A 16986-nucleotide genomic window follows, 5' to 3' on the forward strand; every position below is an offset into this window, starting at 1 on the left:
ATCTCAGCTGGCAATGTTCCCCCAAAGAGGCATAGGCTATCTAATAAAATCCCCAACATCAGGCATGAGAATCCTTCCTTTGAGTTGCTGCTCAGAGGGGCCCAAAAGATTCCCAAAACATTGCAGCGTATTGTTATTAACCTTGGTTGCTCCCCAAAAGTGAAAGGTAAGCCCCTATTGCTGAAGATACCATGCACTTTCAGACACAAGGCCCAAAGATTCTTGAGTTGCAACTGACTTGAATGTCTCTTGCCAGAGGACTAACTTTCATGGTACCAGAAGGTGCCATGCAAACTTCCAAAGGAGGGAAGCAATCAACATTCCTACCCTGCTATGACACTTACGAACTACAATGATGACCAGCATGGCCCAATAACCCTAAGGGTACAGTAGTGGTACGCATACCTTGGCAGTAACTAACATCTCTTTAATTGGAACTAAGACACACTCAAAAGAGAAAAATCATGCCTGGTATTAGAAACTTAGCCAACTACCCAGGGCTAGTGAAGTCATTGATCTTTGCAGAGACCCTACAAACACCACTTTACTAAACCAGCATAAGTCTTAACTGCATTCTGAATATTTATCCTTATACCCACAGATAAAAGTGTAGGTATTTGTCAAGAGCCATGCAGCCTAGTCTTGGTTCAGCATATGACTACCCATCAAATGGATTTCCTCAGGCAAGGCACCCATGGAAATGGACTCTCACTTGGCCTGGACCAGCAGACCACGGAACAGCACAGGAATTTGCAAAATCCGTGCAGCTCACAGGCACTTTTCTCTCTCATTATATTGTTGATTCTTTGGGCGGTTTTTTGTTTTACTTTGTCAGTCACACACACAATAGCTGTAATTTTCCCTGGAAATTCTGTTCTTTCTCAAATGTTTACCCCTAAGATTCAGCAGGCTATTGCTTCTTAAATCTCTTATCTGTAGTTACTAACTACAACTCCTAATCCTGGGAACTTTACTGACTCACTGGAGACCATTAGGTACATATAAAACATGTAAGAAAAAAAAAAGGAACATTAACCGTGTCTCAAAGTTCTGGAAAGGAGTGTAAGGCATGCATATACAGAATGGGGAAAGAGCCTCGGGAATATACATAGCGCCAACTGTTGAGAGTAAGTTCCCTGGACACCAAGCAAATAGAATCAGTGGTAGGATCTATAGTGGAATTTTATTTGTACTGAAATGTGATTTTATTTGTGTATTAATAAAGTTGCCTTGGGGTCAGAGCAAGCATAGCAGAAGCTGGGCGGTGCTGGTGCACGCCTTTAATCCCAGCACTTGGTAGGCAGAGCTAGGCAGGATCTCTGTGTGTTCAAGGATACAGCCAGCATGGAGACACACACCTTTAATCTCAATACCAACCATAGAAGACCTGGAGGTCTGTACAGACAGGCAGTGACGAGGAGGTCATGTGGCTGGGTTTACAATCAATGAGAAGGCAGAACAGAAAGTCTATATAAAAGACAGGACACAGGAAGTAGTCTCTTGTGGAGAGGAAAGACAGAGCAGCAGTCAATGGTAAGGTTTTCAGCTCTCAGCTATTGCTCTGATCTCTTGGCTTTTAATTCTGCAATTGGCTCTGTGTTTCTTATTTAACAAGATGGTTACATCTACAAGGATCTGATATGCTCCAAGAAATAAAAATACAATGCAAACCCAAACCAAGGCTGGACCACAGCAGCTGTCACCCTGCATCGAGGAAATTTCTCAACAGACATAGACTATCACAGAAAATCAAAACCACTCAAATTGAAGAGTTGTGGGACCTAGTCCCAACTGATATATGTAGTACAAATCCTGCACCTAAGGCTCAGGGATCATTTCAGAAGAGAGAAAAAATATTCTAAGAGCCAGAGGAGTAAAAATTGTGTTGTGAGATTGGGTCTCCTAGAAATGTCAGAGAAGCTACATCCATGAAGATTCACTAACATGACTGCCTAAATACAAGCTAAACAATGATAACACCAATAAGCATGCTATGCAGGCAGGGGGAAAGCTCATGTGGCCTCAACCCTACACAAAGAACTACAAGCAATTAAGGAATGCTGACAGCAGGAAAAACAGTCTTGCCTAGGCACATGGATTGATTATCCAATACCAAATGGTCAACCCTGAAACATACATACAAGTTACTTTATATAGACTGAGTAGGTTGTATTTATATATTTAATAAATTAATATTAAAGAGGGCAAGGTGGAGTATATTGGGGGTAGGAAAGGGAGGGAAAATGACATAAGTATACTATAATTTCAAAAATTTTTAAATTAAAATTGCAAATTAGGTGGAGCTCCATGTGTCCAGTTGTCAAGAAGGAGGAGGGACTGTGGGAGCGTGAATTGTTGAGCCCAGGATTGGAAAAAGCACGGGGACGAAAGGCCAGACGAATGGAAGCACATGAATTGTGAACCGGGGGCTGTGGAGCCCCCAGCTGGATCAGGCCCTCTGGATAAGTGAGACAGTTGAGTGGCTTGGACTGTTTGGGAGGCACCCAGTCTGTGGGACCTGGACCTGTCCTTAGTGCATGAGCTGGCTGTTTGGAACCTTGGGCTTACACAGGGACACTTTGCTCAGCCTGGGGGGTGGGAGGGACTGGACCTGCCTGTACTGAATCCACCAGGTTTGAATAAATCTCCAGGGGAGTCTTGGCCCTGGAGGAGATGGGAATGGAGGGGAGGGGGTGGGGAGAAGGTAGGAGTGGGAGAGGGAGGGGGAGGACAGGGGAACCCATGGCTGATGTGTGAAATTAAAACACAAATATAATTTTAAAAATTGCAAATTAAAACAACAAGAAGCCATTATACACCTATTAGAAAAGTGAAAACCCAATATTTCAACACCACCAAGTACTGGCAAAGATGTGGACCAAGTTTTCATTCACTGCATGGAGAATATTAAATGGCATAGCCACTTTGGAAGAAAATCTGGCAGTTTCCTATAAATCTAAACATACTTTTATCTTAGGACTCAACAGGCATATTCCCTGGTATTTCCAAAGGAATTTAAAAAAAAAAAAAAACTTTGTTGTTAAAACATTCTACAAACAGATGTATATGGTAGATTTATTCATAATCACAAACACTTGGAAACAATCAAGATAGTCCTTAGCGGGTGAACAGCAGTGCATTCAGAATGTGGACTATCTCCCAGTGCTAAAAAACAAAATGAGCTATTGACCCATGAAGAAAGACAGAGGAAACTGAAACACATATTACTAAATCAAGGACGTCAATCTAAAAAGACTTCATTTAATGGTATGACATTCTGAAAAATGCAAAAACTGTGAAAAAGTAAAAAAAAGATGAATCCTTACAAGACGCCGAGAAGAAAACGGCAGGGAGGTTGTAAGGCAGTGAAAAGACTTTATATTATAGTGGTAGATATCTATGCATTTATTAAAAACCATAGAATGTGCCACCCTAAGAAAAAGAACCCTGTTGCAAATGATGGGTTTGGGATGGCAATGATGTGTTAATGTACATTCATGATTGTAACCCATTTACCACTTTGGCTCATGATGCTGATTGTAGAGGAGGGGTGTATGTCAGACAAGGGGTATATGTTCTTTCCATTTGATTTTGTTGAGAACCTAAAATTTCTCTTAAAAGTAAGGTCTAGTTTGTTTTTTGGCTTGGTTTGGTTTAGTTTGGAGTTTTTGAGACAGAGTCTGTCTATTATGTAGCCTTGGCTGTCCTAGAACTCACTGTATAGAACAGGCTGGCCTCACAGAGATCCATCTGCCTCTGTGAGGGATCCAACTGCCTGCCTCTGCCTCTCCCTCTCCCTCTCCCTCTCCCTCTCCCTCTCCCTCTCCCTCTCCCTCTCCCTCTCCCTCTCCCTCTCCCTCTCCCTCTCCCTCTCCCTCTCCCTCTCCTTCTACGTCTGCCTCTGCATATATTATTAGCATTAAACTCTGTACTATTTTTGCTGTTGTTCTATTCATCTAAAGTCATTTCAAAATAAAAATTAAAAATTACTGCCTAAATTCCAGTTTAAGCATACATAACATAAGGCCTTCACTTCTTCAACAATAATATCTATGCACTCTATCACAAGGCATTCCTTTTCAAGAGACCACATATAATAAAGCCCTTGGGGCAATTAACTGCTAATATGACATTATTCCTTATATTTTGTTAATATTAACTGTGATCACTAGTCTCAGTTTTTATCTGGATGAGATCTAGAATGACTTGGGGACAGGCCTCTGGATAGGCTTGGAGATGTAGTATGTTGGTGAGAAGATCAACCTTTGGGGGTGCAGTATGTTGGTGAGAAGGCCTGTTGTGGGTGGTATCATTCCCTGGGATGGGATCCTGGACTGCATAAAAAGGAGGAAAGGAAGCAGTGAGAAGGTTCAGCCCATAAAATCACATGCCTCCAAACCTGACAATCTGAGTCCAGTAGCAGGGAACCACATAGCAGAAAGAGAGAACCAACTCCCACACATACACACAGAATTCTCCTTTAAAAATACTTATTTAAAGGAAAAGGTTTGCTGACCAAAGCATTTAAAATTGTCTTCTTCCTGACTGTAAATGCAATGTGAGCAATGGCTTCAAGTTCCTACTACCTTGATCCACCTGCCATGATGTACTTACTGCACCTTGTACTGTAAGCCAAAATAAACAACTATCCCTTATTTAAGTTTCTTTTTGTAGACATTTATTATTAAAATTAGGAGTATACAGATGACAGAGGTGACAAATGCCTAGAGCTAGAGTTATAAGAGATTGTGAGCCACCAGACACAGGTGCTGGGAATCAAAGTCCACGCTCTTATCCATTGAGCTGTTCCTTCAGCCCCGCTTAAGTTGCTTTCGTTGGTGTATTTTATAACAGCAACAGGAAAAGCAACTAAGACACTTGCTGCCAGGTATTTTTCTAATTACTTTAAAGTATTAACCCATTTCCTTATGAAAAATCAATCTGTATACTTACTACATTCTCCTTTTGGTACATGAACAAGCTGAGAACCCAAAGTCATTTACCTAACAATAGAGATGAGATTTCCGGGTGAGTTTCCGGACTCAACCACATTCCTGTACCTACCTTCACTAACAAAGTAGTAGTACAGCTTGAGCATATCAATCTAAAAATAATCTGAAATCCAAAGTGCGCCAAAATTCCAAATTGTAAGATAAGTTTTGTAATATTTCTAATTTCAAATTGGCAGATGTGTAATGTCTCTGCAAATATTCAAAAACCTAAAAAATCCCAAAACATGAAACACTTCTGATGCGAACTTTGGGAAAAAAAGTATTCACCTGCATTGACAACAGCAAAAATATATTAAAGATTGTCCTTGCACTGCATAAATTCTTGTGTTATTTTATAGATTTTACCAGGAAAAATGAAAATTCGACCATTTAATGACTACAAATACAAAGTTACCTTCTGTTTTTCTCTATAATCTTCTCCTTCAAACTTGTACAAACTTTGTTCAAGGTCCATTCTAAAATTTCTTAGAGATGATTCTCCCATTTTCTGCATGCGTTCATTCATTTCTGCAGTCTAAAATTGAACATATTGAAATAAAATTATCAATGAATCGAGTTGCAAAAAATGTGAATTTTCTATTTTTTTCTGGAAACCAGGTTTGCCATGAAGTGTCTACTCCACTAAGTTACAACGGCAGAGTACAATATTAGGACTAGAGTCCTTCTTGCTCTTGTAGAGGACTAGGGTTCAATTCCCAGCACCGACATGGTGCCTCACGACCATTCATAACTCCAGTTCAAGTTTACTAGACACCTTCTTCTCTCCTCCAGGGACACATGCAGGAAAACACCCATACACATAAAATAATAATACTAATTCTAAAAAATGCATTGCTGAGAGAGGAAAGGAGAGAGAAAATACTTTTCTTGAAATGGTGGTGACAGTACTTACATACAATATGCAAGGCCCTACATTCTGTCTTCAGTCACACACACACACACACACACACATCCTGAAATTTAAACTTGTCTTGACTATTTAAAAAAAAATAAAATGTTTTATTCCCAAATATTTTCACTTGGGGCTTCTTTAAAGGACATTTATCACTGAAGGTGTAGCCATATCAATTTCTACTGTATAATATTAATGAGAGAAATAGCTAATACTATCATAAAGCCAAAGCTAAACTAAAATACTTTTTACATATTGATATAAAACATAGTAACATAAGATTGTTCTATAACCTTTAAAACAAAAGCATTTTGAGAATCAAATAAAAAATTCAGTAGTTTTTTATTCCCCAAAGGTTCATTTGGTCCCCATTTTGCAATGGTATTAAAATGGTGGAATGTCAAGAGATGTTTATTATGTCTTTAAGAGAGATTAAGAGTTTTCCCTCAGGAGTAACTTAGGTCTCATAGGCTTGCTCTCTAGCTCTTGTGAGACTGGACTAATTGCCATAACAGTGGGTTGTTGTAAAATCATGAAAACTGCTTCTGAAGTTCTCTTGCTTCTTCTCTCTTGCATACACATGTTCCCACCATACACTGCTATCCTCCATAATAAGGTCCTCACTAGAAGCCAAAGCTAGTAGCACCAGGCTCTTGGACTTACAAAAAAAATCTATTTTCCCTGTCTCAGGTATTTTGTTGTAGAAAGATCAAAAGAACTGACACAACCCTGAACATGTTTTAAAAGGACCAAAGATCTGCAATCCACAAAATCTATACAATGATTAAGTCAAAAGGCAAGCAAACTAGTTTTTTTTTTTTTTACCACATAAATTAAGGGCAAAATACACATACAGAGGGTGAGTACATGGACAACATACCCATCAACTGTAATGTACAGACTTTATATGTACTTTTTAAAAAAGGGAAAATATTTCTTTAAGTACAACTACCTAGCTATGAAACATAAGTTTGAGTAGTTACTGGATATCAAATATCTTGTGTTATTAAAAATACTAAGGTAGTTTCAGGTGAGACAAAGCTGTGGTGTTATTTTTTTTTATGTTTAGTGTAAATGTTGATAAGCACGTGGAAACTCACTATACCATTCTATCTACCTTTTCTTACGTTTGAAACTATAATTTGTGAGGAAAGGGGCACATTAGACACAAAATTGCAATACTGTAAAACTACTTAGGGTGATTTGACAAAGAATGATTTAATGCTTCACACAATGTTTATAAAGCACTTTCAATTAGTGTACTGTATCTTAATCAATGCAAAAAAATCACAAAATGCAGTCCTTCCATATGTAATTACATACAAAATGTGGAGTGTTCAAGTACAGTATTTTCAAGAAGACATGAATTGCTTAATTTTAAATGATGTGCCCAGTGTTGCTGAGCTAACAAAAGTAAAAGCCTACCCTATGCCTGCAAACATAATTTTACAAGTTCTTAGGAAGAACTTCAGTTATCTGAAACACGCAGTTCAGCACAAATACATGTATGTGGAAATGTGTGGATTGTAAATAAGCCATCTTAAAAATGCAATGCTCTTTTGAACTAACCTTCTTTTCTCCTCTTTCCAGAATAGTTGTAATATCTTCATCTGTCAGCTCACTTTCTTTACAGGCAAAAACATGGGTGGCCCCATGGCGTATCATCTGTACCATTTCCTCTTTTGCCAGTTTGTTAGACTGTTGGTCAATGAGTCTTCCTAATAACAGTTAAAAGGAAATACAGTCAATTATATTTCAAAGAAAGTGCAATATAATGGTTCTGATCAGACACTATTGAATTAAATCATACATAGAGTAGCTTATGAGAAACATTGGTGAGTTTAATGTTATTTGTTTAATAAATGACTGCCAGTTTTTCTATCACATTTTCTAGTTCATTATTTCAGTTAAAAATCCAAGTCAGAAATACTTTTTTATGTTCCAATTTAATTTTTCAGATAACTTCTCCTTATGAAAATGATTCTCTGGTGTATATTTGTTGAAAATTTTCAGAAGCCACTATTTATCTGCTAAATAGTATAAGGCATTGCAAAAGTCATGTCATTGGCATTCAACTAACCTAGTGTGAGTTTATTTCATATGCTAAAGGCATAGGCTTAAATAAGAAAGATTGTAAACATCTTTTCAAAGATCATTTACATACAAGTAACATTATACAGACTGAGCAGATTATATTTAGGAATATACACATACATATATGCATATAATAACAATCAATTTTAAAAGAGGTTATTAATTCAAAAGAGCAGGATGGGTGTATATATATGGGAGGATTTGGAGGGAGAAAGGGGAAGGAAGAAATGATGGAATTATGTTATAAGCTAAAAAATAAAAGGGAGAAAAGATTATTGAAAAGTGATCTCCTTTGAAGGAAACAATGTGTTTGGCCCCTCTCCCAATTAATGAAGTTTTCCATAGAAATACCTTGCTGTATAACAATTGAATCAAGTCTTAGTTTGATCTCAGCTCTCTCTACAATCCGTTCTTCCACTGTGTTGTCAGTAATGAGACGGAAGACGCGTACTGGCTTCTTCTGACCAATGCGATGCGCCCGATCCTAGCAGAAAGAGTCCAACTGTAAGATGCCAGAGACTGTAGACAAGACTCAGATTACAATAGCCACAATGCTATAAATACCCGAAAGTAAAATTCACACTTCAATCTCTCTGTACCTGTCACTTGTGAAAGGTGGATGGTGGATGTTAAAAATGTCCAAAGACTTCCGGGAACAAAGAAATCTCAAAGTGTGCTGTGCTACTACTGGGAAACTTCGAGAATTTCATAAGGCAAATCCCCTTTAAGATGAGGACAAATAAAGCTACTAACGTTAACTCACTAAACACAAACATCTCTAGAACAAGCAAGGAGTTTTTGAAGTAAGGAACAGAGTAGTTAGCAAGAGATGTTATATTGACAAAAGTCTGCTTTATCTCGTCATCCATCAAGCAGTTCTTTCTGCTTACCCAGGCAATTCTGGGATACATAGTAAAGGCTCATAAATATTAATAAGATATTCATAATCTTACTATACTAGAATTGCTCCAATGGTTTATAATTAGCAAAGGTGGCAGGTGGCAAATTCTGGTAAAATGTAAGCATGTGAGGAGAGTTTAAAATGCAGAGACCAACAGAGCAAATGGGAAGAGCGAGAGGTAGGGAGGAACAAAGAAACAAGGTTAAAAACAGTCCTTGTCATAAATATAAAACTCTACAACCCAATAACCAATTTTTAAATAAAGCACACTCAAAGAGAATTTAATGCTCTACAAATATCTAAAAAATTTAAACTCCAAACAGTAATCCCTGAATGATCAGACTGTGATAAATGGTAAGAGAAACAGGTTTTGTGTGTGTGTGTGTGTGTGTGTGTGTGTGTGTGTGTGTGTGTGTGTGCGCGCGCGCGCGCAGGTTTGGAAATATGCTCGGTGATTAAAATGTTTATTGCTCAAGCATAAGGACCTAAGTTTGAATCTCTATCACCCACATAGAAGCCAGGCATGGTGCTGCACTCTAGCAGCTCTATAACTGGGAAGCTGAAACAAGTGGATTCGGGCAGAAGGGGCAGGCTCACTGACCAACTGTCAATCCAAAGTGGCAAGCTGCAGGCTCAGTAAGAGAAGCTGTCTCAAAAATAAGAAGAAGCAATTGAGGAAGAAATCCTCATGTCAGTCTCTGGCTTTCAAATACACCCTCTCAGGAACACACATACACACAAATGAACACACACACACACACACACACACACACACACACACACACACACATTTTCATTTGATGTCCTCAAACAGCACATTTTCCTGACATTTTTACCTTCTCTTCCCAATTATTTTATCACAAAAGTTACAGTCTGACCTTTTCTAATTTCAGTCCTAAAGATTTTTTAACAGGGTGAAACCATGCAGACCCACCTGGCCTGGAACTCATTATGTAGATCAGGTTCACCTCAAACTCAGATTACCCCGCCTCTGTTTCCTGAGTGCTAAGATTAAAGGCACATGCCACCACACCTGGCCTAATTTTAATATGTAATTGTTACACAAATAATGAGATTGATTGTTAATCCTTCTCATTAAAACAAACTCAGGAAGTCTCCTCAGTATTCAAGAATAGGAAAAAGCTGGCATTTCTATTCTATGATGAAAGTAAATATATCATAGAATAGAAATAAATATATACATATTTACATATATATGTGTGTGTGTATATACATATATATACATATATGTGTGTGTTACACTTATATTTGAAGTATATATGTTAGTTTTCATTTCTTTTCTTTTTGCAATTAACTCGGCAACTTTAATTCTAACTTCTACAAAGTCACCCCAAAATTATTACCCTTTAATCATTCAACTTTGTGCTATATGAACAATAACATTCTGAGCTTCAATAATTTCCTGATATTGTTAAACGTTACTAACCATAGCTTGTAGATCAACCTGTGGATTCCAGTCTGAATCATATAAGATAACCACATCAGCACTTGCCAAGTTAATTCCAAGACCTCCAGCCCTTGTACTCAGCATAAAGATGAATTTGCTGCTATTAGGAGCATTGAAGGCTTCTATTGCTCCCTTTTTTAATTAACAAAGGAATATAAAAAGAGAAAAACTGGATTATATTACAAATCTTAAGAAATAGAAAAGATAACATGCTCACAGAAAATATTTTTATACTTTATATATAATATTCTCCATAACTTAATACTTTATAATATTCTTCAAAGCTATATACTGCATTTGTGTAAGTAGCTGGAGAAAAGATGTTTTTATAAATGAAGTTTGTAAATGTTAACCAATAGAGACAAATATTGAACAATCATACAAACAAGTTTAAATAAACAAGTAATAATTCATTTGCATTCTTTGAAAACAATAGTAAAACTGTTCTAATTGATTAGGAGCTGAAATATATCTTCGAGAAAAATGACAGAAACATCAATATCATTCTGAGGACAGATAAACAAGACGTGGCAAAGATCAATCAAGAGAGAGAAAAGTTGAGAAATACAAATGAGAATAAGATGATCAATATCACTATAATGATAGGGAAAATGAGTAAATAATCAGGAAAGTCAGAATGACATGTCCAGAGATATTTAGTAAAGAAACTTAAAAATTAATATATTGTTAATATCCTCTATACAAAGATATGATAGAAATTAATTAGGAAAATGCTGACTCCAATAGAAAAAGGAACCTGAAAAGTGAACAACTTCAACTCAGAATAAATGCATATATATATATATATATATATATATATATATATATATATATATATATATGTATACATATATATATATATGTATGTATGTATACATATATATGAATATATATGAATATATTTAAGAATAATGTTCATTTCTCACTAGTAATCAAATAGATGCAAACAAATAATATAATGACATTTTTAATGATAAAAAAATGATAATACTCAATGTTGATGAGGGAGCAGAGGGATATTGCTTCTGGGGGTGTAAATTGGAACAATCTTTCTGGAAAGCAATTTGGCAACATGCACCAAGAGCCTTAATAATGTTCATACCCTTTGACCCAGTAATTCCACTTCCAGGAACTTATCCTAAGGAAATAATCAGAGATGTGCACAAAATTTATGTATAAGAACTTTCACTGTAGCATTACTTACAACAGTGAAAAACTGGAAACAACCTGAATCATCCACAATAAGGGGACACATTACATAGACTACATCGTTAAGGTTAAATATTTTCCTAAAACTATTTATAATGATATTCTTACTGACAAAGCACAATATATCCTGATTAAAAGTACCAGGATACTGAACTTTATATATGGCATACATATATATAGTATGGTATCAATTTCTTACATATTACTTCTCATAATAATTTCCCAGAGAAAATTGATTTTTCAAATCTCCCTCAGTATTCATATATTACTTATATAGTCACAAAATGCACATATATTTTTAATGCAATAGACAAATATAATCTAAGTCCTAGACAGACAGGGTGACCAGCATTACCACAATCAGTAGAGCATGAAACCGTGTAGTATTAATAAGGTTGGTGACAGGCACCCTGGTGTAGAGGAAATAGCAAAAACCTGGGAGTGAAGCACAACTTAGCCATGTGTATACATCTGAGACACAAGCCTTTAACTTCTCTGAGACGCAGTTTCATGTGACAAAAATCCTTTCAGTCAGTACTTTACCCGGACTACTGGGAGAATCATTTGGAACCTCAAGGTGCCTGGCTTATAATAGTTGCTTATAAATGTTAACACCTTTCCCTATAAAAATGAGGCCGATTAAGTAAGAGGATGACTAGAGGCCTAGATACCTTAGTTTATCCATAGGGAGAAGATGAATCCAGAACTATTAATGGTGGAGGTGGGGAATCTCTACTGCTGGTACACAGAGTAAAGAATAAAATGTATTAGGAAAGACTTGAAATTATTATATGAATGAAAACATAAACAGGACATCTCCCAGGGAAAAGAGAATGGCTCTGACTTCTCTGGATTTAAATTTGATGCACATAATTCAAAATCTTTATATGGAGAACAATTTGGAGAGAAGGAGGAGGAGGAGGAGGAGGAGGAGGAGGAGGAGGAGGAGGAGGAGGAGGAGGAGGAGGAAAAGAGGAAGTTGCTGTTGTTCCACATCACTAGGTAATGAACAGGGAGACAGGTCAGAAGTGACAACTGGCATTTTGTGGTCAGATAATACCTACTAAATTCTGCCTTGGTATCCTCTTCATTCTAGCAAGAAGAGTCAATCATCTTGAACTGTACTAGAGGTGCTATGCTTAATGAAGGAATAGGTTCTCAGGACTAAGTCAACGAACATTTCAAGTAACTGTCTAAGAGGACTTAAAACTATAAAGTGGGAAATAATTGAAGCATGTAAACATTCTTTTATGGGTAAAGGTTCTCACAACTGTTTCCTTTCAACAGGTAGCAGAAAACCCTTAACACAGAGGTCTGTGTGCTGTTGGCAACACTAAACTGTGTGATGCCCAGGCTTCAATAAGAGCGTTCATAAGAGGCAAAGGAAGCAGCTGTAGAAGGAGAGGGACATGGGCTGAGATTCCTACAGCCTGAGAAGGTACCCTGAACAGATACAGAGACCTGTGTGCAATTTCATGGCACGCAGTATATAGTGTATTTTTACTGTTTGTACCTATTATATCCACCAGTCTTCACAGTGTCGTCAGGAATAAGCATTTAGTATTAATTTTATTTTATGATATTAAAGATATTGAGGCTCACAGAATTAAATGACCTTATACACAAGAAAGTGGTGGTGTTCGTGCTAAAAGTCAGGTCTTCAAGCCAAGTTCTGTGTATTTTCCACTGTATCATAAAATCTTGTTCTCTGGGCCAGAGCATGAGTATTGACGTAAAAAAAGAAAGCAAAGACAGAGACCTTAAGGATTGCAGAAAAAAAAGAAAAAGAATTAGCAAAGCCATCAACAACGTGATGTGATGGGTTTTAAATGCCTTCAAATCATGTTATTTGTGATGGATAATAAAGACTTAAAAGAATTTCCAAGTCTGAAGAAGACATTGGGTGATAGGTAGGTGAGTTTATTCATGCTTACAAACCAACATTTTAGTGTCCTAAAATGCCAAACTCATAAGCACCTACACCTATTTTTGTCATTCTTCATTTTTACAAAAGCCCACCAAAGCCAAGACTGTTCCTTAATTCAGTATTAAAGTTAGTTAATCATAAATTAGCAAAATGTCCACCATTAAACTCCATAAATGGCAAGGGTCTACAGTGGGAGACAAGAAAAGAAAATAACAAAGTTAGAATTTGGCAGGTAAGTTGACAAACAGTAATCAATGGGGCAGTGGCTGAAAGAGATGAAGATGGAATCAGATAGTGTTCTTAGAAAAGAGTATCTTTGAAGAGCTCGGGATGATTTGAAAAAAATTGGTGGAATGGAAGATAAATATGGAAGAAAGATGATGTCAGTGAGAAATTCAGTACCACCTAGAAGTAGACCAGACCAAAGCTTAAAACAACCTGCTGAAGTATTATGTAATTGAACTCTGATTTTCAAATTCTTGCTTCATTTTCTTGTCCTCACCTCTCTTTCTTCATGTGGAGTTTGTCCATCCAGTCGACAATACTCATAACCACGCCACATACAATAATCCTCCAAAATGTCTAGCAGACGAGTCATTTGGCTAAAAATGAGAACTCTTGACCCTAAAATGTTTCACCAGAAAACTGAGTTACATGACTTGTGTAAAGTGTGAAATGCCATAATGAAACACACTATTTTTGTGCAAATAATATATGCTCACTTGAAAGTCAAAAACAAAATAAAGCATCATAAACAATCTAAATAATATGACACATGAATACAGAAGCACACACAGAAAAACAAAGAATGTTACACATAATTGTGTATTTGTTGAACTACAAGGTTTTCATTCAGTCTTCAAAAATCTTCCACACACACCACCGTGACTAAGAGTCTTGCCTTGTCTTCATCCCAAGGATCTACAATGGTCCATATAATCTCTCACTGGACTACTACTGCAACTGTCTTCCATCTTGTCTCCCGGTTTTACTCTCTCATTTCCAGTAAATTTCCCACAAAATGCTGCCATCATTATCTTCCTGACATACAATTCTGCTCATGTTACTTTCTGCCACTAAGTATTCTGTAACTCCTCTGCATCCAAAATAGAAGTCTACACAATTTTTGAAGTATGGTTTTAAAGACTTTCCATAATTTGGCACCATCTATCCTCACCAAATTCACCAAATGCCATTCTACCTCACATACCATAAACTCCCCTGCTGTGTTCCCTTCTTTCACACCTGTTGCATTGCCCTAGACAAGCACTCCCCTCCCATTATCAATGGCTCACACCTACCTACATTCCCCAGTCTTCACTTCAAACATCATCCCTGTGAAGACATTCCCAACCCCTTGTTTCTCAACAGCATAATGAAGTACACTTAGGACAATGAATTGCAGCTCCTCTTCCCCACTACACTGTGAGCCTCTTCAAAGCAAGGCCATCATCATATTCATCTTTGTATGTCTAGCCTGTAGGACCATTCCTGACAAACAGCAAGTAATCAACAATGTCTACTAACCAAGCAGATGAATGAATATATGACATTTTATTCACACACAAACTATTATTGTTCATTTATTCCATGCTAATGAAAAAATCCCTCACTCACCTTGTTCTTTAATTCTTGCCAATAGCTTATCCAGAGCTACCATTTTACCACTATTGCTGACAATGTGTTCATCTGTCGTATAAGGTGGACCAGGCTCTGCACCATCGAATAGATAAGGGTGATTACAACACTTTCGGAGCTGCATTAGAATATTCAAGAGTCGCATCTTGTCCATCTTGCCAGAAGAGTTTAAAACATCAATATCTTTCATCAGAATTTTTGTATACCTAAAATATTAAACCATAATTAATCAATTTTAAGAACATTTAATGCCATAAATAAATGTTCTACTAGCATTGTGGTTAGATTCTATAAAATAGGAATAGAGTACATAAATCAGATTTGGTTTGAGGGCTGGAGATATGGTTCAATGGTAAAATGCATGCCTAATTTGCACAGTGTCCCAGGTTCAATCCCAAAAGATTAAAAAAAAAAAAAGTTTTGTATTTGAAAGAAAATATGATCTGAAAAAACAAGAAATTAAAGATTTGAACATTGTTTTGTATGTTACTTACTTATATGTTGCTTATGGATGTATGTCCCTATACTACATCCATTATTAGAAATTGTCATCAACTATTAATGGTTCCAGTAACTACATCTGACAATTATCCACTAACTACAATATTTGCTGAAAGTTTACAGCAGACTTGTTTGAGCTATATTATTTTGAAGCTAAAAGCAATCTCAACTTAAGTTTTAAATAAAACACAACAGTTTTCTAATAGAATATGTCAACAGCATAACTTAACCATTTCAGTATAAAATGTAATTATCATGTTGAACAATCAACAAATGTGATTTTAATAAATTCTTATATATAAATCAATGATAATAGATATAAAATATCTCACCATTCTCGTTGCATTTTACTCAGTCCCAAGTAAATCTTTATTTCCTTTTTGGGAGGCAGACTCTTCTCTACATCAGTTTTTATACGGCGTAACAAAAATGGCTTTAAAACCTAAAAAGCACATAAAGCGTTCACAATTTCAAATTGTGTATTTCACTAATAATAACCAGCTGTTAAAACTTTCATCCTAATATGTAATCTAATAAACACCAACAATAACAAAAACCAGCAGTAGCCTAATTTCTCAGTTAAAAAAAAAAAACACGAAAAAATGACTCCTTAGAAAATAGGAATGGCACACCTTTAATCCCAGCACTTGGGAGGCAGAGGCAGGTGGATCTCTGTGAGTTTGAGGCCAGCCTGGGCTACAGAGCAGGTTCGAAGACAGCCAAGGCTATACAAAGAAACCCTGTCTTGGAAGAAAAATCATCAAAATGGAGGTTGGGGTTGCTCAAAAAAAAGTAGTAAATGTTCAGCATTCACAAGACTCTGGGCTCAATTCCCAGACCCTCTAAAGATGAGGGAGGAAAATTAAACGTTCATTAGTTGACAGGAGAAATTAAGCTAAAAATTAAGACAAGACCATTGTCTATTGAATAATCAATGAAGAATTCTTGCTTTAAATACTGCTTTTAATACAAGACTTTTTAACATAGGGAAAATAGAAAATGAGAGTTTCAGTTTCCCTCAAAATAAAATTAAAATTTAGGTCATTTAAAATAATTAAATGAAGAAGAAAAGAATTCGATGTTTTTTTTTTTTTTTTTTTTTTTAAAGACACAAATGAATACAGATAAAAGGTAACTAATGTATACCAGAAACACAGATTTTTGTCACAAGAAAATAATGGTGTTGCAATTCATGGAGTACCTACTAGCAATGTGCCACATACTGCACCATTAACTTTATAGATAGTAGTTAAACCCTTATAGTAAATCATTGAAGGGAATATGATTATTTCTTTTCTCAATTTTTTTCAGATTTATTTATCTTATTTAATATGCATGTTTTGT

At 36.4% G+C, this 16986-nt stretch overlaps 1 protein-coding gene across 6 annotated transcripts in view; it reads right to left on the bottom strand.

Moving 5' to 3' along the window:
- Positions 1 to 16986, bottom strand: part of Smarca1 (SWI/SNF related, matrix associated, actin dependent regulator of chromatin, subfamily a, member 1) — a 74118-nt gene that overhangs the window by 35310 nt on the left and 21822 nt on the right. For 5 of the 6 annotated variants that reach the window (XM_036174304.1, XM_036174303.1, XM_036174305.1 and 2 more), the window contains exons 10-16: positions 15975 to 16084; positions 15121 to 15347; positions 14006 to 14127; positions 10347 to 10499; positions 8350 to 8482; positions 7474 to 7622; positions 5407 to 5526 (exon numbers count right to left, since the gene is read on the bottom strand). In XM_036174304.1, coding sequence (XP_036030197.1) covers positions 5407 to 5526; positions 7474 to 7622; positions 8350 to 8482; positions 10347 to 10499; positions 14006 to 14127; positions 15121 to 15347; positions 15975 to 16084 — 1014 coding nt within the window. Of the gene's footprint in view, positions 1 to 5406; positions 5527 to 7473; positions 7623 to 8349; positions 8483 to 10346; positions 10500 to 11469; positions 11506 to 14005; positions 14128 to 15120; positions 15348 to 15974; positions 16085 to 16986 lie in introns of all 6 variants that reach the window. The other variant, XM_036174308.1, reaches the window with a different exon arrangement.

Source organism: Onychomys torridus, chromosome X (genome assembly GCF_903995425.1).
Source record: "Onychomys torridus chromosome X, mOncTor1.1, whole genome shotgun sequence".
Taxonomy (NCBI): Eukaryota; Metazoa; Chordata; class Mammalia; order Rodentia; family Cricetidae; genus Onychomys; species Onychomys torridus.